The sequence below is a fragment of the Nematolebias whitei genome, chromosome 21 (genome assembly GCF_014905685.2).
Source record: "Nematolebias whitei isolate Nwh7 chromosome 21, NemWhi1, whole genome shotgun sequence".
Lineage (NCBI taxonomy): Eukaryota > Metazoa > Chordata > Actinopteri > Cyprinodontiformes > Rivulidae > Nematolebias > Nematolebias whitei.
The window spans coordinates 13,003,163-13,027,727 of NC_056518.1; the positions used below are offsets into that span (position 1 = coordinate 13,003,163).

A 24,565-nucleotide genomic window follows, 5' to 3' on the forward strand; every position below is an offset into this window, starting at 1 on the left:
ATGTATGTATGTATGTATGTATGTATGTATGTATGTATGTATGTATGGATGTATGGATGTATGGATGGATGTATGGATGTATGGATGTATGGATGTATGGATGTATGGATGGATGTATGGATGTATGGATGTATGTATGTATGTATGTATGTATGTATGTATGTATGTATGTATGTATGGATGGATGGATGGATGTATGGATGTATGGATGGATGTATGGATGTATGGATGGATGTATGGATGTATGGATGGATGTATGGATGGATGTATGGATGTATGGATGGATGTATGGATGGATGTATGGATGTATGGATGGATGTATGGATGTATGGATGGATGTATGGATGGATGTATGGATGTATGGATGTATGGATGTATGGATGTATGTATGTATGGATGGATGGATGGATGGATCCGTACTGCCCAGGTGAAACAAAGCTGTTTTGACCATTAAATAAATGCATAATAAACAGCGGGTCAGTGGTGATGCATAATAAATGCGACTTATACTTTTTTTTTCTAACTGTAGTTTTTTGTTATTGTTGTCTGTACTTTATATGTTCTGTCTGGAACAGGTCTCTCTTGTAAATGAGTCCCAGTGGCTCAATGAGGCTAGCCTGCATAAATAAAAGTTGAATGAAAATACTCCGGAGCGACTTATACGCTGGAAAATACGGTACACAGTATTATATACAAACTGTAAATCACTAAACATGATCTTATTATGTACGGTCACATTTTCTACATTAACATTTACTCGTAAAAACCCTCCTAAAAATGCGTTCCTTAGTTTGGAAAGTTTGATCAACTGTGAGAGAACCCGTTAAAACCTATAGTTTATAAACTGGAGCATAAGTAAGATTGGCATAGTAACTTCTGGGTACCACTTTACAATAAGGCTCCCCTTACAGATTGGCTAATAAATAGTTTATAGATATGTTATTATTTCCTCTATAAACACTTTATAAATCATTAATAATTGTTTATTATGCATTAATTAAGGGTGACAGAGACAAAACTGACCAGTTTCTTGCCATATAGTGATCTTATATAGTGATATTCGATATACCAATATGTTAAAACTTATTTGGCCGATATCCGATACCAATATTTTTTCCCCGACACCTACTTACAGAGACTACACAGCTTTCTCTGCTGTGGAATTAAAATACTACATTATTCTGCATGGTCTTTGTCACTTGGGCCTACTACCAAGTGCAGATGCCAAAAAGGGGCTGAAAATGATGCAACGCTTCAACTTGGATTATGTTTAATGTCAAATTTATTCATGACATGTACTCTCTAAAACAATGACAACACTAAAACAGAGTAAATTTGTACATTTTCACAATTCTAAACTCAACCTGTTCACAAGCGACAAGTGAAAAGTGCATAAGTAGTAGTGCAATAATAAATATACTTGACAGTTTCTTAAATTAAAAATTAACTCAAAACTGTATAACCACATATTGGGCTTCTGTTTTAAGTTAATTTTTAATTTAATCTTAAAGATCAACTCAAATCTATGAGTTCTGCTATGTGCAGGCATCCTTGTCACTGGGATGTCATACAAAAACAGCGCCTTTTATATCGGTGAGTTATTTTGATGGAATGGCCCATATTTAACTTTATCGCTAATATCGGCCGATACCGATACCACACCAATAATATCATGCATCCCTAATATTATATCCTAAAAAATATAGGTTTACAAATGTTATTCTGCTTACAAGGTAGTAACTTAGTCTGAAATGTTTAATATAACAACTCTAGATGAAATGTATATGTGAACAGATTTGAATCACTATTTGGCAACAAACTGGTCAGTTTTGTCTCCGTCACCCTTAATTAATGCATAATAAGCAGTTATTAATGATTTATCACGTGTTAATAGATGAACTGATAACTTATCTATAAACTATTTATTAGCATCTATAAGGGGAGCCTTATTGTAAAGTGGTACCAAATTCTATTCTGGAGAAAGAAGGTACTTATGATGTGCTAGGAGTTTACAGTAAACCAGTCATTTTTTTTCACCTGTCAATCAAAACATGGCCCTGCGGCTCTATGGCCACTTAGTTTCAAACTGTCTGAAATAAATGAGATTGAAACAAAAAAAAAATTGCCTTTTTTCATAATTATTTTGTGTCACCAACGTCTCCAGCAGTTGTGAGATGCAACCTAAAAGCACCAGAGCATTTATCTCATCATTACCACTGAAACTTTTCTTTCTGACTGAAATATTGTGTCCTTTCCCCTTTTCCAGTGCGCTCAGCTCCATTTCAGTCACAGCGCATTGTTGGGAGCAGAAAGACGAGATGGCATGCTCTTCAGACACTTCTCCCTCGAGAACAAGGCCAGAAAAAAGGAGGCTGCGAGCGAAGGAGCGTTCCCCCTTCCCTCTGCTGCATGACTGGACAGCAACGGAGTTCAGGAGACTGGAATCAGTTTCAAGCTTGGATGAAAAGGCAAAGAGGCCAAACTGGAGCGGAAGACGGATTTTTAATGCGACTCTGTAAGAGCTAGGTGGTACATGTTTTTCACTGCATGATTTGTTGCCTGTAAGCAGGTCAGACGTCGACACGCTGTTTAATTATTATTGCCTTTCTGCTTTGATGTAAACACATAATGGTGCAGGGAGCAGCCCGATCAGCTCCACTCAGACACTGTTCAATACATTAAACAGTAGCTGGCTGATTCCCTGAGGACCGCCACCGACTCCTGCACGAATCCAGCAACAGCAGGGCTCGCACTGGTGAGCAGCTGACATCTCGTAGTCACAAAAATGGCTCAAACAGGATAATTAACAATTTAAAAAAAAGTTCACTTTCAGGTGCTCGCCATCGCGGAAGAGCACACGAGTTAAACACAGGTGTGACCAAGTCTTAGTCACGTTGCGCGTCTTTTGTCTGCGTGTCAGCGTTGTGGCGATTTCACGTACCTTGACAGCAGTTGTGACTCCATCCTCAGCAGTGCTCTGCCCATTCTGTCAAGAAAGCAGACGTGAGAACAATGAGTGTTTATGACAGCACATGTCTGTGTAGGAAAGAGACAAAAAGACAGCACAAGAGAAGATTTGCAGGACTGTGTGGGTGGCTGCAGCCCACTTTGCTCCTCTACAGGCAAACCTAATAATCTGAGGCTCCCGCAGAAGAGTGCGTCCTTTGTCCATTCCCCGGTAGGTAAACCTCTTTGAAAAGGGTAATCACAGTTATTTGTAAAACAATGTCTTACTGATGGCTGTTGATTTTGAACGCACAATTTGAGACAGAGGAAATTATACGATTGCTTTTTAATCCGTTGCACACAAACAGGAGGACAGAACAGATTTGATTCAATCAAAACTATTTAGGAAATATCACATAATTATTGATGATTTAACCTTAAGCCCTGTTGATTTAAAAAAAAAAAAAGTGCCTTAATTAAAAGGTGAACGCATCACAGCATGGCATTAGGTTTGCGTTTTTAACCAGGAGCATGAATTTCTATTTTTAACTACACTGATAACAATAAAAACACATAGAACACAATAGTAGTTTGGTTTTGGTCGGCTTGTTTCAGAATACCGTAATTTCTGGTGTATAAGTTGCAGTTTTTCTGCATAAATTAGCACGCCTGCAACATATATAGTGAAGCGACATATTTATGTTTATTTTTTCCCATATTTATAGCCCAATTTTTGTCTGAGATCTGACGATTTCATTCATTCTGACATGGAAAATATTGAACACTACCATTTTCAGCCACTAGAGGGCCTTCGACTAATATGGCAAGCCATGTGTCTCATTAATAGATAAAAGTGATGTGTTATGTTATGTGTTGTCATCACTGTATGTTCCCATACAACGGCGAAATTGGCTTTCTGCTTTTAACCCATCCACAACCAGGTGGAGCAGTGGGCAGCTGTGGAAAGCACCCGGGGAGCAACAATGAGCCACTTGGCTTGCCATACCGACCAGCGTTGTCTCGCTCCAGAACTCCTGGAGCAAACGTCAAATCAGCTTCATTTGGCCGTGCCGCTCAGGCAAAATGCAGCCGATTTGACCATTAAAGTGCATTTATTAAGGAAAAGTTAGACTGAGACACACTTTTACTATAAATCCATGCACAAACATAAATGTTTTTAGGTGCTTATCTTGTTAAATTTCGAAGAAATGCACAGCGAGTCATTCCTCTGCGCGCTCCCGCTTCTGTGAATCGTCTTTTGAAATGCAACTGATTTGACCGTCAAAGTGCATTTATTAAGGAAAAGTTAGACTGAGACACACTTTTACTATGATTTCGAGCAAACAAATAATAGTTTTTAAGTGTTAATCTAGTTAAATTCTTGTTAAAGTCGTCCCGTGCACGCTCCTGTGGCCACCATTTGGCAGCCAATTGATTTTTGGCACAACACCGGCCCACGTTTCTGGATTGTCAGTGGTGACGTGTAACAAATGCGACGCGTCAGCGGTGACGCATAATAGATGCGACTTATACAGCGAAGCGATGCATTTATGTTTTTTCCACTTTATTAGACATATTAGGACTGATGCGACTTATACGGCGGAAAATACGGTAACTAAAACCTAACGTTACAACAAAAGACAAAACTTGGAGTAAAAATAGGGGGAGACAAATCATTAGAGATACCGACCTTGTTAAAAAATGAAAAAATAAAAAACTTAATGTGTCCTAAAACAGAGCTACTTCTAACAAATACTAATACTTGCGGCTGCGCAGAAGAACAAGCCAGCACCGATACCAACCGTAGACTTGTCATATGGTCCTGTCTGCAGGGATCAGGTCTGCAGGCAGCACCATTAGTCTCACAGGGGAAAGAAATAAGTCTGAGTTCACTCGTCACTCGATATCGTCACTACTGACTCCAGACCTCATGTGACCTTATTGAAGGCAAGGACGGCATGCAGCACAAAACCTGATGTGTCCCACTGCCAAGATGTTCTGTTTCAATAATCCATATGCAAGACTAAAATTAGAAGATAAATTATAGATCGGGTTATTTGGAGCAGAACGAGAACCGAAACCTAAAGACATAGGGGAGACGAACAGCAGGACGTTTTCTCCAACATGGAAGGCCTGGTTGTCACTTTGATCTGAACCTAGAACTTGTAGGCTTAAAGCAAAAAGGGGTCTGATGTACAAATATGTATTTTTCTCTATGAAGTCTGGGTCTGCACTTAAAAAAATGCAATAGTGATTTTGTGCACACTGATAATGCGATAGATGTTTACATATTGTGCAGCTCTGGTCTGCATCATGTAAACAAAGGTCATGAGGTTAACGAGGCGTCCAAACAATGTAACAACACTGTCACCCCCGAGGGGACCCCCTGACCACAGCCTGATGATTTGGCCTCTGAGGAAGTGGTCTTACTTTTAGGACTTTCAGACTTCTGAAACTACAGAACAGGATTTTTTGCTGAGGAAAAATAATTATACACACATGCAACACAGTTTAATCCATTTTGACCTGATTTTAAATCAAATAAAACATTTCTAAACTAATATTAGGAAATCAAAAAAAGTCCATGCTCAATAATCCAGGTATACAATCCAACATTTTTCAGTCAGGTCATCTGGACAGTTTCTTTTTTTTGCTGAAACGTTTCACCTTCGATCCAGAAGGCTTCATCAGTCATGGAAACACACAACACAAAACTGATTCTTCCACCAAACAGCTTACTCCAAAGTGAAATAAACCAGTTATGTTACCAGGACTTTTTTTGGTTTTGAACCAGTTTGACATGACTGTCGACGAGGAAGAGGGCCGGCACAAAAGGAGGGGGCGTGCCAAAGACACCATCTTAGCACCAACATAACTGGTTTGTTCCACTTTGGCGTAAGCTGTTGGGGGTAAGAACCAGTTATTTTCTGTTCCGTTATTTATTTATACGTGTTTTATTTCTTAAAATTTGAGAAAAAGATGAATGCATCTTTTCTGAAAACAATAAAGCTACTGAAAAAAACATCAGCGTGTAATGTATATTTTCTAAAATGCAACTTTAGAATCATTTTTTTTTAGATCACACACACACAACAATCCAGTTCTGTATTGAGGATGCAAACTGGAAACCAACAAACCAGATTCTGTTTTCACCAGCTGATGGTTTGCTCATCCTCAGTGTAAAACGACTGAGCTGCTGTCCATGTGTGAATCCTGATTTTTAAAGAACCACTCGAGTCCAGAGCTATGCTGACAAGTGGAAGGACCCGTTGCATAACCTCCCTGCCCCCCACTCCCCGCCCACCACCACCTTTTCCGCATTTTGCTTTGTTGTCAATTACAGAAGGGCGACCCTGATGTTCACATCCTCTGTGCCTGCTTCCTCTTCCTTTAGCTTGCACAGAACGAGACGGGCCAACATGAAACAAAGACGTGTCGACACACAGACAGCAGAGCTGATCTGATGTGCGCATCTGTGGGGGAGGGGGGCAGTTCCCTCTGCACAGAATGAACATAAACCAGGGATCTAATTCACTATTACTGTAACATCTCAAAATATATTGACTGTTAGAACTAACTGCTGTATTATTTACCCCCCGTGTTCCACTCCACTTACAAGAAATATAATTACACCAAATGTGTGCTTCACCTTTTTATTTCCACATAAATCTTTCATGTGGGACAAAAAAATCTTATAAGGAGGGAACTTGACTGATGTTACCAGAAAGGGACTCTTCATGTAAGATGAGATGGGGGGGGGGGGGGGGGACTGGAACAATTTAAAGCTGAGGTTCAGTTTAAAGTCAGTGTTTGGGTTTAAGTTTATTGTCGTATGCAGGTCAACACAAGGTCAATGCAATAAAATGCTCAGGACAAGAAGAACCGTCTTGACTCGCCAAAAAAAGCAACAAAAAACAAAGCGTGCAACAGAAATACAAGAACAAGGAGCCAGAAGTGAAAAAGAAACATCTACAGTAGAGCTGTCATTTCAAACATGAGCCCTAAGCCTGGCCCCACCCGACCCAAATTCGGGGCAGGCCGGGCCATGATAATGTGCTGGATGGGCGGGCCAGGTCTGTGTCAGGAATTAATTAGGTTAGGATCAGCTGCGATCCAATTATATGATAACATGGCCTGCCATACATTCACCAGCTGCACACGGACATTTCACCGCAAGCTGACCGTCCTTGAAAGAGGTCAAAAGTTCAGTTGAGCTTCAGATGGGACTGTACTGCCAGGAAGTGATCCATCGCCCAAATGGACGCTCATTCAGCCGCTACACTCAGCGGACGCGCGCGGCCGATGACCCAAACAAGTGAGATCACAAAGAAGACGTGTCAGAGCAGGGTCCGTGTCTGAATAAATCAGAATGCAGGTAGAAACAGGGTTTAAATACCGTTTTAAGGCCATGAAATGGCAAACACCCCCTCAGCTCTGATCTTCTGCCCCTTAATTCAGCCGCGCGTCCCCGACTGTTAAGAACGAATTAAAAATGTTGGGTTTTTTTTCTGGGTTTGGACCTGTAATTACTGTTAATTCATCGGGTTGGGTAGGGTTCAGAAATAATGACTGCAGGATGGGGCCAGGTCGGATCAGATTTTTTTAGGCTTGAATGCAACTCTAATCTACAGTAGCCTGGTCCCGCTAGCAGTGAGGTTCTCATAGGGCGGCTGTGGCGGAGTGGTTAGAGCAGTCGTCCTCCAATGCAACAGTTGGGGGTTCGATTCCACCAGCAGTCACATGCCAAAGTGTCCCTGGGAAGACCCTGAACCCCTCATTGCCTCTGATGCGTGTCCCATCAGTGTATGAATGTGATAAAGCTCTGATTATTCTTTGTATAGATCTCGTAGAGTGCTGTATGAACGGGTAAATGAGGCACAGATTGTGTTGTAAAGAGCTTTGAGTGTCTTGATAAGATAGAAAAACGATACATAAGCACAGTCCATTTATCATTTAGCAACATGGTCCCGTTAGCACCATAGTACTGTTAGCAGTGTGGTTCTGGTGGTGCGGTTCCGTTAGCAGCATGAAGATAATAACAACCACGGCAATGGACAATAATTGCCCTCCAGAACTGGGTCTGGCAGACACAGAACATCCACGGTTTCCCTGCGGAACTGAACTGTTCCGTAAAGTTTGGTCCATGCAGGCAGATGGAGGATCATGGAGACGGTTGCCATGACAGGCCGGAGCCTGAGCCCGAGGCTGGAAGAGGGCTGGTTACTGAACAACGATGGCACGATGGTAAGGCAGCGACACACAAAAGTCCAAAAGTGCTTCACGGTCATACCCGTGGCGTGGGTGTACAGTGTGTGACACACACAAAAAGTTAAAACAAAATCAACAGGACCAAAGAAAGAGCACGTTGAAGTGGAGCTTTCCGTCAGCGCTGCCATACTGTGGCACACGTGACGTCACACAAGAAGAGGTCGTTTAAGAAAATGATTTTCTGAGTGTTTTAATGATTGACCTAAGCGGCCAAGTCAAGGTCTTTCCACCTTAATTAACTTTCTGACACTCGTTTATCTGTTTCACGTGGGCACAGGTAGCTTTGTTTAAAAAGAAGTGATCCAGAGGTGGAAATCCAAAGTCTGAATGGTTTTGTTGCAGCAACAACTTCTTCACATCAGTGCTCAACATATTTCAACCTCATTAGCTGTGCATGGCTGACCCAAATGGTCCAGCTGGTGGTGCTTTCCTCCAGAATGGACTTTCTCAATAAGAGCAAACAAATGCACACACATACACCCAAAAAAAGCCACAAAAACACATTCAGTCATTAAAAAAGTAAAGGCTTTCTTTAAAGAACTATCACTGGACACTTGTGATGCCACAGTTTTAACCTACGATCGTGTTGTGTTTAGCTGTGGTGGACATCTCGACATGGATTGACCAAAAACATTAAGTACTTGTCAATGCGATTAGCTTCTGAAAGTTTCACTCAGATGTGCTCAGTGGATCATGAGATAATTTGCTAACAGACAGATGGAGATAAACAGAAATTGTATGAATGTGCATGTCAAATAAGATGTAAAGATACATTTAGAAAGTACACCTGAGTTTTGAAGTTCCTTTGGGATTCCTGCATGATCAGACGATTTTAGACAAGTGACACTTTTGTATGAATTTGGCAAATAAATCAATGTTCACCAGTGATTAGAGCAGCGCTGCGTTGTAACTAGGCAACAAAGAAATACAATACCCATTATCTATCCACCCCACCTCGCTCAATCTAATGTTATCTGACAAAATTCCTCATAATCAAATCTGTCCGTTACTATTGGCAGGTTCTGGTAAACGCCAGGAAAAAAGGAGGTAAAAATGGCTCCATTTGTCTTTTTTAGGAGTTCACACAAACACCAGCAACCAAGAGGGAATGTGCAAAAACAGAAACCGGAGAACACCACCATCGTTGCTCCACGTCCTGCCGTAAACTGGATGACGTCCGTTATTAACCACACAGACACATTAACCTTTATCTCGAAAAGTCTAAAGGAAGGAGAACTCATGGAGCACTTATCCAGGTGTGAGCTGTGTTAACAAGCCCTCCATCACTCCCACAGCTCTGTTGGTTCACGCCCAGATTAGCAGTAGCTAAGAGACGCTCGCACACGCTGAGGTGTGCACTTGAACATCAAACACGCACTCAGGTACCTGACCACACCCAAACATGGCACACATTCCAGTATTAAAAACCATACTCTCTCCTTTTCTTATCTCCTCCCAGGCCTGTGCAGTCCTGCTCCATACTTGTGCACGCTTGATGCATGAATGCACACTTTTACTTTCCACTGTGCCCCACCTAACCCCACACACACCACCCTGGGATTGTGCTGTCCTGAGATGAGCAGTGTTAACAGCCCAAGGAGGCTGTCAAACCCTCAGACAACTTCTACTGCCATCAAAGAACAAAATGAAGTCTCTCTCCCACGTCTATATAAAGCTTCAGCTGAGAGAACTAAAGATCAAGAGAAGCATTGATCTGCACAAGGCTAGCCTGATAAGAGGAAACAACTGGTGATTTAATGTCAATCATTGCTGGATTTTTGCAACTGAAGCCAGAAAAAAAAGACCCATACTTTAGTTCACTTTAACAAACAGCAGCAGAGTATTTTGTCTTATTCAATCAGTAAAACTATTTTAAACTAGCTAGCATACAGGTGCTGGTCATAAAATTAGAATAACGTGAAAAAATGTATTTATTTCAGTAATTCCATTCAAAAAGTGACACTATTATATTATATTCATTCATTACACACAGACTGATATATTTCAAATGTTTATTTCTTTTAATGTTGATGATTATAACTGACATCTAATGAAAACCCCAAATTCAGTGTCTCAGAAAATTAGAATATTGTGAAAAGGTTCAATATTGAAGACATCTGGTGCCACACTCTAATCAGCTAATTAACTCAAAACACCTGCAAAGACCTTTATTTTTTAATTTTTACCCTTTATTTATACTGGTAATCTCATTGAGCCACGAGAACTCATTTTCAAGAGAGACCTGTTTAGGGAGCATACGGCCTTTAAACGGTCTCTCAGTCTAATTCTGTAGGTTACACGTTCATGCAGAAGAGTGCTGACTTGGCAGTTGTCAAAAAGACGACCATTGACACCTTGCACAAGGACGCCAAGACACAAAAGGTCATTGCTAAAGAGGCTGGCTGTTCACAGAGCTCTGTGTCCAAGCACATTGATAGAGAGGCGAAGGAAAAGATGTGGTTAAAAAAAAAAGTGTACAAGCAACAGGGATAACTGCACCCTGGAGAGGACTGTGAAACAAAACCATTTCCAAAATGTGGGGGAGATTTACAAAGAGTGGACTGCAGCTGGAGTCAGTGCTTCAAGAACCACCACGCACAGACATATGCAAGACAAGAGTTTCAGCTGTCACATTCCTTGTGTCAAGCCACTCTTGAACAACAGAAAGTGTCAGAAGCGTCTCGCCTGGGACTGCTGCTGAGTGGTCCAAAGTTAAGTTCTCTGATGAAAATAAATTTTGCATTTCGTTTGGAAATCAAAGTCCCAGACTCTGGAGGAAGAGAAGAGAGACACAGAATCCATGTTGCTTGAGGTCCAGTGTCAAGTTTCCACAGTCAGGGATGGTTTGGGGTGCCATGTCATCAGCTGGTGTTGGTCCACTGTGTTTTTTGAGGTCCAAGGTCAACGCAGCCGTCTACCAGGAAGTTTTAGAGACTTCCTGCTTCCTGCTGCTGAACAACTTTATGGAGATGCAGATTTCATTTTCCAACAGGACTTGTCACCTGCACACAGTGCCAAAGCTACCAGTACCTGGTTTAAGGACCATGTGTCCCTGTTCTTAACTGGCCAGCAAACTCGCCTGACCTTAACCCCATAGGAAATCTATGGAGTATGGTGAAGAGGAAGATGTGATACACCAGACCCAACAATTCAGAAGAGCTGAAGGCCTCTATCAGAACAACCTGGACTCTCAGAACACCTGAGCAGTGACACAGACTGATCCACTCCATGACACAACGCATTGATGCAGTAATCCAGAGAAAAGGAGTCAAAACTAAGTATTGATGCTGTACATGCTCATACTTTTCATGTTCATACTTTTCATGTTCATACTTTTCAGTTGGCCAACATTTCTAATTTTTTTTATTGGTCTAAAGTAATATTCTAATTTTCTAAGATACTGAATTTGGGATTTTCATTAGTTGTCTGTTATAATCATCGACATTAAAATAAATAAAACATTTGAAATATATCAGTCTGTGTGTAATGAATGAATGAAAATAATATACAAGTTTCCCTTTTTGAATGGAATTACTGAAATAAATCAACTTTTCATGATATTCTCATTTTATGACCAGCACCTGTAATATGAACCCACACAGAGACCTGGTTCTGGTGGGAAGTGTAAAACTTCTTGGGGGTCAAATATGATTTAAGGTTTCTATTAAAAATGTATATATTTTTAAATTATAAAAAAAAAAAAACCACTGTCCTAAATTGAAAACCTATTGGACATGCATATTACCCACTACGTTTTTAAGTTTAAACTGAGATCACTCAAAAGGAATCTGTAATCATTTGTGTCCAGTACGATACTGTGAGCTCACAAGATACTCAGAGTACGTGTTGGGGATGACTCTCAGCTGCTAGCAAATTAAAACTCAGCTCAATATCTACAAGATTGACTGAATTATTTCCATTTCTTGTTTAAGGTAGACAAGCTGTGGCGACCATCCTGGATTGGTTCGACTCTAAAAGCCAACTGGTTGTAGTTGTTCATTTGTTTTCCAGTTCTGGAGATTTTTTTCTGACAGAGATGCAAGCACAGACACAGGGGAAAAACATTATTGTCCTTTTCACCCCTTACAGGAAATGCACCCAGCCTAAACAATCTAAATATACTTGCAGTTAAAGCCCAACATGTGCCATGCGTCTACAATATAAACAACATGTTCTGTGCTAAACTCTCCTGTAAAGCACACAATATTTGGCACTGGGTGGATTTGAATGAATTTGGATTTATGGAAATCTTCAGCTACATCAGCATGGCGCAGAACTTCACAACGGACCTGCCTTAACTTGTTAACGGGGGGGGGAGATTTGCGCGGGTGAAACTGGACCAAGCGGCTCAATTTGACAGAGAGAGCCTAATTGTTGTCGTGCGTTTATCAGAGGTGATTTGCTGAAAGCGGGTCCTTTCCCAGCAGATAGGGTTGCGTGTTGAATAAAAGGGCTCCGAGTGAACAGATCTATTTTTGAACTGCTCGTTTGTACCGCTTCCTTTGCTGCTAAACAAAGCACAAAAAGCAATTTAAGAGTTCCATTTGTAAACCTGTTGGGCTTTTTACACACAAGCGATCACACACTGAGTCATGGGGAAATTCACCATTTTCTTATGTAAAGAACGTTGTGCATCCTCCTCCTTCTGCTGTCCAAAATTCTAAAAGTCTGTCTCCATATATTCCATCTGTCCGTATGACTGGACTCCCATTGCCCAGCCCTTCTCTTCCACTCTACCCCAACATGTTCGCTGGCATGGCTTCACTCTTCCTGTACAGTCTATCTAAACCCTGTGCTGTCCCTCACCACCATCAGGAACTCAGATGTGCAGCTGGCTGGTGGGCTTGTGACACAGATAAATGGCAAAGATCCCATTCTGACTGGCGGTAGCCGTTTGTAGGATCAAAGAATCTGGAGGTGAGAAGTAGGCGCCTTGCATATCATAAAACAATGACAATATACAGTCTTTGCTGTCGTTTAGCATCCACGCCAATGCGTTCTTGTCAATAATCCCATTCCGTGCACCGAAGGCTTGTTGTTTGTGCAGTCTTAAAGTTAACACTGTTCACAGGCTTTCTCTCACCATCTGTTCTGCTGCGACATGCTACTCGCCCAACTCGCCTGCTGCACCACTCTGTAAATAGTCTGAGAATAAATCTCTTTCACGTGTGACGGTTTTTGAAATTAGCCTAAGCTCCGTGTTTCTGCGTGATGTGCAGGTTTTCATTCATCACTTGGGCATTTCCATGCCAAGGAAAAGAGCCCATTAGAAGCAAGGATTCTAGACTCATGAACCAGGGACACCATCGAGAGGGGGAGCCCAGGGAGGCAATGGCTCTTTCTTTAATCTTACTGGTGCCTCCCCAACCATGACTGTCATATAGGTATGTTAAGAAAATGCCTCTTGAACCACTGGACAGATTTAAATGTATGTCATTGGATGTTCATGTACAATTGTTTGTAGTTAGCCAGATTCAAAATGACTTTCCCAACAATTTGACTTCAGCAGGCACAGAAACAGTCAGAACTCATTCAATGTTAACAGATGTGCTAAATTTGGAATGGTTGTAGTTGAGAGTCATCCCCAAACCATATCGACACTAAAGGATTGCAGGACGTCTTTTTGTTCAACACTTTAAAATGCAAGGTGGTGGTAATATGCGCTCTTTGAAGCAATGCCAAATTCAGTTTTGAATATAAATTTAGGAGAGGACAAGCTTCAGTTAGTTACGTAGTGACCATCCAGAATAGATTTCAAAATCTTACTTCTAACAGACAAAGCTCTCAACAACCTAGCTGCATCTTATATTAGAGGTCTTATTGTTCCATATTTTCCTATCAGAGCACTTTGCTCTCAGACTGCAGGTTTACTTGTGGTTCCTAGAGTTTCCAAAAGCAGAATGGAAGGCAGATGTTTCAGTTATCAGGCTCCTCTCTTGTGGGACCAACTTACAGTTTCTGTCCATGTCTGTCCAGTTTTAAGACTGGGCTTAAGTCTTTCTTTTATTGATAAATCCTATAGTTAGGGTTGGCTTATGTTTTTCTAAGCTTTCCCTTAGTTATGCTGCTACAGGCTTAGACAGCTGGAGGACAAACTGACCAATTTGCTGCCGTCTTTACTTACTCTGCTCTACCTAATGTTATTTGTAAGTATTTCTAACGTGTTTAACGTGTTTTATTATTTTATTTTTTTTGTCGTTCCTCCCATAGTACAGCTGGACTTGCCATTCTATGTCTGTCTGTTTCTCCTTGTCCTCTCAAACCAGCCGGTCGAAGCAGACGGCCGCTCGTCCCGAGCCTGGTTCTGCTGGGGGTTTCTTCCTGTTTAAAGGGAGTTTTTTCTTTCCACCGTCTCCTTTGTGCTTGCTCAGGGTGGGAGACTCCGATGAAGTGAAGATTCAACACAGTCCGCTGCTTCCTTTGATTGAGAACTGTTACTAATTGGCTCTTTTAATGCATGTGAATGTTTCTGTTCAGTGCCCTGACATGACTTCTGTTGCGACTCGACGCGTTACAAATAAACTGAATTTAATTTAATTGACAGTTCAGTTTCAAGGTGAGGTGGTATCTCATGGCTGAGGGTGAGGGGTTGCCAAGGTGGGGACAAAGTAAGCCGGGGTGGGCAATGATATAATGTGCATGGCATAGAAGACAGTTTTGCAAGCCGGCGCACAGATGGTATACCAGTGATTGAAAGAATTGTTGCACAAAACGTGGCTGCGTGGCTCATTTGTCGTAAACACTTAGAATCCCGTGAGACTACGGCTGAAAATTAACCCGTTTGCTTGAAATTCTGAATCAAGTCGCCAAATAATCTTGAGCATTTGCAGCCCATCAGATATTACCACTAGTAATTGTCTGACTCCAACGTTGCAGCATTTAAAAAATATATATTTAACATAAAAACACCAGAAAATTGTCTATGGGTTCTGGTTTTCACGTGCCACCCCAAACATATCAGTGGCCCCCGACTGGCCCCCTTTGAAAAATTTCTAGAGGCGCCACTGTCTCAAATTCATTATAAGCCAGTTCATACGACTGTGCTTAATTTTACTGAGAGAAACAATGGTTTCGTTAAATCTCTGCTTTTTGAAGCCTTCCGTCCAACGAAATCAGCAATAATCCAGGCAGAGAAAACAAACAAAAAAGGTGCTCCATTCATGAATCTCCTGCTCCACATGCAGATGGACGGCGTTGTTGGAAACCGTGCACACATCAGACCCTCAAAAACAAGAGGTTCACACGATCGCTTTACGTGACATTTAGCAGAGACAGGTTGAAAGGAGACGATTCATATACGCTCCTCAAAACCCATCATGCAACCGCTGATTGTGCATGAAGAAGCAATGATGCAGCATCATAACTAATCTTCTTCTCATTCTTTACCAACTTCTACAAGTCGCAGAGTTCATTATAAGAAAATGACCATTTCAGCATTTGCTGTGTAATCAGACTTTTCTTCAAGTTAGTATTTGAGCTGGAAGTTAGTTTTGAGAACCTCCTCCACAGATGGCGTACAGTAATTATATATGTAAGACATTAACAATAGTAAGTTACTCTTACGCAATAATCCTGTACTGCTTTAATGTGTATCTATTTAGTTCACGCTAAGTTGAACATATTATACCCAACAAGAAAATAAAAACATAACTTAAGTCACTCTTGTACAATTAATTAAATCTAACGAGTAGATCATATGAAAACTTGTTAATCAACATCTAATTTAAAAAATGCATGTGCTTTGACTTGACATAACATGTTAAAGTAAATCCTGAATATATTTTTGGTGATCCCAGTAATGCTTACTGAATCTTTAAGCACAATAAAAATCTGTCAAACCAGTAAAACTTCACTTGATGTGCTCAGCACGACCAGCACAAGTGGCAACTGATCAAACTGAAAGCAATCATTTGCAAATCATCTTCTGATATTTTACCTCTGTTTCCAGTTGCACCAGTTCCATGGTGGGCCATGGCTCCGCGATTTGTGCAAGAGGCATTCTGTAGTTTTATATGTCCCCCCCCCACCCCACCCCCCTCCCCTTTCAGCTGCGAGAGTCAAGTCCAAGTCCTACAAGCTCCCTGCTCAGGTCCCAAGTCCCAGTGGAGCAGATTTGTCAGCCCTGTGCGCTCACACCAGGGAACAGTGCGCGTAAAGAAGAGGCAGCTCCACAAACAATCCGCTGGTTTCAATCTGGAACTGGTTGGATTATTGTTCTCTGTTGGGGTTAAATCAATCCGGCTGTGCGGAGGAACATTAACCCCAGGCAGCAGTGTCCTTCCAGGTGAGCGCGCCCTGAGGTTTGTGGCTTTAAGTGGAGGGGGGAGGACAGAAGAGCGCAACTGTAATCCTTTAATTAGCAGCAGCGCCGCGCACGAGTCCACGCTCAGGAGTTATCGCTGCAGTCGACGTCCTCTCAGCAGTTCTGTCTTCCTGCTCCTGGTTTTCTCTCCCGGTTGAAAAAAAAAAAAAAAAAAGAAGAAGAGAGAGTTCCCTGCGTGCGCCAGCAGCTCCGCCGTGCGCGCACAGACCTCGCAGTGACTGTAGTACGAGCACACGCTCAGCTCGAGCCGTCATTGGCAGGCTCCAACAAGATTTGAATCCAGCCCACTTTTTCTTTTTCTTTTCTTTTTTTTTTAAAAACCTGATCCGCCCAGGTCGGATCGCGCCATCATCTGGTGGAGATGAGAACTTGAAAAGACGTCATGCAGCGCGTGGAGCCTTTGCTGCAGCGCGAGCTCCGTCAGATCTCCAGCTCAAAACTGGGAAGCACGCAGTGACGTAATGTTTCCTGTAGAACACGTCGCGCCCAGAGGATGACTCTCAGCTACTACCACGCCAGATTTGACCCCAATATATGTTAAATACACGGAATTGCAGCTATTTTTGTGTTTTCTAAGATCAGTTGAAAAATGAATATGGTAACCATCTTGAATTGGATTAGCTCCAAAATTTAAATAGTTGTAAAGGTGCATTCAGTGATTATTTCCTAAAAGTTTCATTAAAATCCATCCCATGGTTCAAGAGTTATTTTGCTAACAGACAAAGTTGACACCATGTTGAAAATTAAAACTTGCACAATCTGTTAGTGCTCAACATATAAGTTGGGGATAAGTCTCAGCTACTAGCACATGAAATTTATGCTCCTTATCTGTGAAAGTGACCAAGTTATATCCATGATTGTGTTTTCTAAGATCAGCTGGCTGTGGCAGCCATGTTGAATTGGGCTGGCTCCAAAAGTTAATCAGCTGTAAAGGTACATTCAGTGATTGTTTCCTAAAAGTTTCATTAAAATCCATCTCATGGTTCAAGAGTTATTTTGCTAACAGACAAACACCAGTTCATGGCAAAAATTAAAACAAAGCTCTTGCACAATCAAAATATGCACTGAGGACAGTCTCAGCTACTAGCACATGACATTTGGGATCCTCATTTGTGAAAGTGACCAAGTTATATCCATTATTGTGTTTTCTAAGATCAGCTGGCTGTGGCAGCCATGTTGAAAAAGGATGACTCCAAAAGTCAATCAGTTGCAGATGTATATCCAACAAGTATTTCCCAAAAGTTTCAATAAAATCCATACAATAGTTCACGAGATATTTTGGTAACAGACATGGATAAACATTATGTCCACCTTCTCCTTCCAGCAGTGGGCAATGACCGTGCTTGATTTCATGAAGCTATATTTAATGCACGTTGTCTTCAGACCCACTTCCTCTAAGTCTAAAAATGACACGTAAGAATTACATAACTTTTCATATTACACAAGGACTCTGATGTAAAGGAGAGAAGTTGTGAGAATCCATCAGTCGTGACCGGTGCGGTTCTGATCCGGAGCGCTCTTTTCAATAACAGGTCCTTCTGATCTTCAGCGACATGACGCCTCCCATCATCATTCCCCTGCTTCATTCACCGCAGAGTGGATTTTGCTCTTGGCCGCCGTTGGTAACCATTGGCAACTGGAGGCCGTTCAGCCGCCTTTCTTTGTGCGTCTGATAAATGTTTTATTCAGATTCAGATGAAGACATCGTCTCGTAGACTCAAAAAAAAAAAAAAGGGATAAATGAACGGAAAGTGGCTTATTGTTGTTGGTGCCTGTGTTTTGATGGATGTGTTGTGTAAAAGTGTAAATGCAAACTGTTACTGCCGCTGATGGAGCCCGTCTGACCTCATAGTGGCAGCTTTATCACCAAATCTGGAACATTTCCTTCATTGTGTTGTTGCATCACAATCTGCGATTTCTGGACTCTGTGTCCAAGCTGCTCCGCTCGTCTTCTCACAACCAGAGAGTGACCGGAGCGTTCATTCATGTCTGAGTGGCCCCACACACAGAGCCACCGGGAGAAAAGGCTACTTGTAAATTGTATTGCTCGTTCGGTTTCTGTCATACGTAGAGATTTAGCATCACTTGAAGGAGAGTATATCACCCTCCATTTTTAATGCCTCACACACACACATTGTTGCCTTTGCAAAACACTAGTTAAATACTAGCTAAAAGAGAAAAAAACTAACTCTGTCTTATATTACAGATCTTATTGTTCTATATTTTCCTAACAGAGCAATTCATTCTCAGACTGCAGGTTTACTCGTGGTTCCTAGAGTTTCCAGAAGCAGAATGGGAGGAAGATCTTTCAGTTCTCAGGCTCCTCTCTTGTGGAACCAACTTCCAGTTTCTGTCCATGAGGCTGACACATTGTCCAGTTTTAAGACTGGGATTAAGTCTTTCCTTTTTGATCAATCCTATAGTTAGGGTCAGCTTGGGTTTCCTGAGCTGTCCCTTATGTTGCTATAGGCTTACACAGCTGGAGGACAAACTGACATTTCCTCACTTTGCTGCTGTCTTTACTTACTCTGCCTGTTTGTCCATCCATCCATCCATTATCTTTACCCGTTTATTCCATTTTGGGTCACGGGGGTCGCTGGTGCCCATGTCCAGCAATCACTGTGCGAGGGGCGGGGTACACCCTGGATGGGTCGCAAGTCCATCACAGGGACACATAGAGACAAACGAGACAAACAACCATTCATTCTCTCACTCACACCTAGGGACAATTTAGAGTTACCAATCAGCCTAACATGCATGTTTTTGGTCTGTGGGAGGAAACCGGAGCACCCGGAGAAAACCCACGCATGCACGGAGAGAACATGCAAACTCCACCCAGAAAGGGTTTGAACCAAGGACCTTCTCGCTGAGAGGCAGCAGCTCTACCAGTTGCGCCACCATGCTGCCCCTGCCTGTTTGTATTTCTATGTTTTGTATTTGTAATTATTTCTTCTGTCCTTGACATGTTCTTGTTTTTTTTCGTCTTTCTTCCAATAGGGGTACACCTGCACCTGCACCTACACCTGCACCTGCACCTACACCTGCACCTGCACCTACACCTGCACCTGCACCTGCACCTGCCATTCTGTGTTTTCCTTTGTTTGTCCTTCCTGTCCTCTCAAACCAGCCGGTCGAAGCAGATGGCCACTTGTCCTGAGCCTGGTTCTGCTGGAGGTTTCTTCCTGTTTAAAAGGGAGTTTTTTCTTTCCACCGTCTCCTTTGTGCTTGCTCAGGATGGGAGACTGTGACGAAGTGAAGATTCAACACAATCTGCTGGATTTCTTAGATTGCTTTACTAATTGGCTTTTGTGTGTATGTGAATGTTTCCGTTCAGTGACCTGAGACAAGTTCTGTTGTGATTTGGTGCTATATAAATAAACAGAATTGAAATTTAATTTAACTGAATTAAAAGTAGCTAAACGATAGCTTAAATCACTTCTTGGTCTGCTGCCTTCATACATCTCCTCCTACATGTCTCTGTGTGAGTGCAGCTACAGCGTGCGCTCTCAGGACATTATTACCTGCAGTGTTCCCTCAGTGAGGACTGAACTAGACAAAAGGTCCTTCTCCTACTCAGCTCCAGTTTCCTGGAATATCTTACAAAAAGATTTGAAGCTCTCGACCTTGACCTCTCTAAGTGGCTTTAAGAATCTGTTGGACTCCTGGCAAGAACCAATGCAGACATGTTCCTGTTTTTAGTTCTCTACATCACTTTATAATGTAGCTGTTTTTCTTTCTTTTTATAAATATAATTGTTTCCATTTACTTTTCATTTTATATGCTGTTGTATGATTGTCTACTTTTGTCATTGGCGTTCTTTGTTTAAAACGGGTCTCTCTTGTAAATGAGTCTTTGAGGCTCAATGAGACTGTTCCCTTCTCTGTTCCGGTCGAGGGTGAGGTCCTGCCTCAAGTGGAGGAGTTCAAGTATCTCTGGGTTTTGCTCATGAGTGAGGGAAGGATGGAGCGTGAGATTGACAGATGCAGTATTGCAGACTCTGTGCCGGTCCATTGTGGTGAAGACGGAGCTGAGCTGGAAGACAAAGCTCTCTGTTTGGTCAGTCTACGTTCCTCCCCTCACCTATGGTCATGAGCTCTGGGTAGTGACCAAATCAATGAGATCGTGGATACAGGCGGTTGAAATGAGGTTCCTCTGCAGGGTAGCTGGACTCTCCCTTAGAGAGAGGATGAGAAGTTCAGTTATCAGGAGAGACTCGGAGTAGAACCACTGCTCCTCCACATTGAAAAGAGCCAGTTGAGGTGGTTCAGGCGGCATCTGGTAAGGATGCTCCCTGGGTGCCTCCCCAGGGAGGTGCTTCAGGCATGTCCGACTGGGAGGAGACTGCGGGGAAGACCCAGGGCATGCTGGGGAGACTATGTCTCTCAGTTGGTCTGGGAGTTCCTTCGTGTCCTCCCAGAAGATCTGGAAGAGGTGGCTGTGGAAAGAGATGTCTGGACCTCCCTGCTCAAGCTGCTGCCCCCGAGACCTGACTTTGGAACAAGCGGAAGATGATGGCTGGATGGATGCTCCCTTCTTCAGGGGTTGCCACAGCGAACTAACTTGCACGAAGACTTGACCATTATTTTTTACACCGGATGTCCTTCCTGACACAACCACAGACCCCTGAGCTACCACAGCCCTCTGTGTGGAGCAGAGAGCTGCTGTCTATAGGGCGCCGGGGGGAGCACATGGGGGTTAAGGGCCTTGCTCAAGGAGCCAGAGTGGGACAAATGAGGGTGGAGACAGGTGTGGGTGTTTCAACTTTCCCACCCACATTTTGATGTTGACGGTAACGGGAGTTCAACCAGCGATCTTCCGATCACAAGCCCACCTTCTCTAACCTCTGCGCCACCACGCCCTCAGCGAGACTAACCTGCATAACTGAAGGTTGAATTGAATAAAGTTAAAAGTGGCGTAGGAAAACAAAAATAGAGCAAGTATGATGAGGCGGACTTCAAAGAGAATTATTTCAAGGTATTAGAAATCTAAGTGTTTTCCTATAAGGGAAACCTTCATGAATAAAGTTAAACAATCTGTAAAGCATAAAAATTACAAAACCCAAAAGTCATAGGTGGAATGTCCTGAATAAGATGGACATTTTGATGTTTGAATGTTGAAAATAATACAACGTATGCAGAAGGAGTTGCATGTGCAGAAAGTTATGGAAGACAAATGAAGAATAAAGAGAAACAGGATCACTACGATCTACATGAAGGAGTTTCTTCTGTTCATGATGCTTCAGGGAAACCACAGACAACATTTCTGACTCAGAGGTGTCCCTCCTTCCCAGAGACTCCCGGGGATCCCCTACCCTCACCTCCAGCTTTACAAAGCATCATGGGAAAATGACTCATCCTTTTGATGCGTGTGAAGTAACCCACATGAGCTGGAACATGAACACAAGCAGAGCTGTGGTTAATAACATTTAAATGACGGATGGATGATTTTATTTTCCTGAGCAGACGTCTTCCAAATCAGATGAACTGTCAGGAAGATGATATTAATGTTTAACCTCATTTTTAGTTCGAATCAAACCACCCTGAGCAGAGCGGGAGTGATGCTGAGCGCCCTGACGGCAAAACAACGAACCAGGACACGATGAGCCCCGTGCAGCTGGAAACAGCACATCAGGATGCAAATACATGCATGCTCCAAATGTGAAGTGGCATTTAGACTGGAAACACCATGTGAACGGTTCTGCCTCCATTCATTATTCTCTGATTTCATCTTTCTACTGGTCTCTTTCTTGCTCCTGGTTGACATATCGTGTTGGTTCTGGTTAAAAGGTTTTGTTGTTAAAACAAATTAATGTGTTCTGGATTTATTCTATGTTTAGTGTGGTTTACACATACCGCTCGGCTAAAACAGCTCCTTTAAGAGTTTCTCATGATCTAGCTTTAACTTTGATTTAGATGTTTTTATAACTGTTATTTTTAGCTGCACAGCGATTTCAGGGCAATGCAGTCCCTCAAGGCTACGTTGTAGGCCCTGGCCTGATCTCACTATATATGTTCCCTTTGGGAGTTTTGTAATGAGAATAATATTCCCTTTTATTGCTTTGCAGATGTTTTGGCCTGCATGCCAATAAAATAAAGTCATTTGTGTCACTAACAGCAAGACATGAATGAGTTTAAACTCCCTGAAAACTCTGAAACCATCTTATTTTTAAGCGCTGTCTGCAGGTGATCTTGGTTGTTTTCTTGTGCCCTTGGCTTCTCCTGTGAATAATCTTGGCATCAATTCTGACAGCTCGTTAGAAAATGTTAAACTGTTGTAAAAACTGAGCTTTATTGGTTTAGTTAAGTGTTTAATACTTTAATTTTCTAAAGGGTGCAGTTTTTATGGCAAGCACACACACACAAAAGGCATGCACACATGCAACGTCACTTTTGGGTGATTTAGGAGACACACCATCTTCAAATAACATAAACCAAATGGTTTGTGACACTTCCCCCCAAACAAATCTCATAATTTGTACAAAATCTGTTCAGAATAGAAACCAGTTGCACACGTTTAAAAAAATGTGCTGGATTATTTTTTCACAAATCAGTCAAACATGCTGCAAATCCATCCATCCTCTTTACCCGCTTCTTCTTTTCTGAGTCACGGGGGTCACTGGTGTCCATATCCAGCCATCACTGTGTGAGAGGTGGGGGACACCCTGGACATGTCTCCAGTCCATCACAGGGACACATAGAGACAAACAATCGTTCACTCTCTCTCTCACACCTAGAGACAATTTAGAGTTACCAATCAGCCTAACAAGAACGTTTTATTTATGCAACCTTTATTTATACAGGTTCATCCCACTGAGCCTCGGGGACTCATTTACAAGAGAGACCTGATTTCAACAAAGAAGGATGACAACAGTGGACAACAAAGACAACAATAGACAATCATAAAGGATGCGTACAAACTGAGAATATTATTTTAACAAGTGAAAATAAAAGGGTATTTAAAAGAAAATGTAATGAGAAAAAAACAAACAGCTAGGTTGTAAGGCGATGTAGAAAACTAAAAACAGGAACATGTCTGCGTTGGTTTCCCTCAGGAACTTAACAGATGTTTAAAGCCACTTAGAGAGGTCAAGGTCGAGAGCGTCAGATCTTTTTCCAAGATATTCCAGGAAACAGGAACGGAGTAGGAGAAGGTCCTTTTGCCAAGTTCAGTCCTCACTGAGGGAACACTGCAGGTAATAATGTCCTGAGAGCGCACGCTGTAGCTGCACTCACACAGAGACATGTAGGAGGAGATGTATGAAGGCAACAGACCAAGAAGTGATTTAAAGATGAAAATGTACCAGTGAGAGAGTCTGTGTGAAGTTAATGATGTCCAGTTAACCTGTGAATACAGGGTGTAATGGTTTACAGTAGCCAGTTATGAATCTTAGTGCACCATGATAGACAGCGTCCAACATCTGCAGGGTTCATGTAGGAGCGTTCATGTAAATAATGTCACCGGAATCAATGGAGGGAGGGAAAGTCACAGATACAAGTTGTTTCTTAGCATTCAGAGTTAAACAGGATCTGTTTCTGAAAAAGAAACTCAGTTTAACTTTCAGTTTCTGTACCAAGTTTTCCAAGTGGAGCTCATGCGAATCAACCAAGATACCTAAATAGGCTATTTGTAGGAATCGACAAACTCAATAGGGGCACCATTCAAGGATAAAATCAAAGGAAGAACTGCTGGGACCGACTTCCTGTTTGAAAACAACATCTCTTTGGTTTTATTGGCACTGAGCACAAGTTTGAGACAGAACAAGTCTGACTGGATGATGTCGACAGCGGATTGCAAAAGCTGGAAAACTTTAGCAACTGTTTTAGCTCGACAGTAAACTACTGTGTCATCAGCATAGAAATGTAAGGATGCAACATGAATGCTCTGACCTGCATTACCTATGTACTGTAGATTGTAAAGAGGGTGGGTCCTAAGACAGAGCCTTGTGGTACACCATTGTTAACTGTTAAATAATTGGAGGATATATATATATATATATATTTTTATATATATATATATATATATATATAT

The 24,565-nt window shown here is 42.0% G+C and overlaps 1 protein-coding gene across 1 annotated transcript in view; it reads right to left on the bottom strand.

The window, feature by feature from the left end:
* The window catches only part of rps6ka1 (ribosomal protein S6 kinase a, polypeptide 1), a 68,779-nt gene extending 52,512 nt beyond the window's left edge, over nucleotides 1–16,267 (bottom strand). The window contains exons 1-2 of the mRNA XM_037695004.1: nucleotides 16,151–16,267; nucleotides 2,942–2,986 (exon numbers count right to left, since the gene is read on the bottom strand). Of these exons, the coding sequence (XP_037550932.1) occupies nucleotides 2,942–2,986; nucleotides 16,151–16,213 (108 nt within the window). The 5' untranslated portion in view covers nucleotides 16,214–16,267. The remainder of the gene's footprint in view (nucleotides 1–2,941; nucleotides 2,987–16,150) is intronic.
* Nucleotides 16,268–24,565: the final 8,298 nt, after the last annotated feature.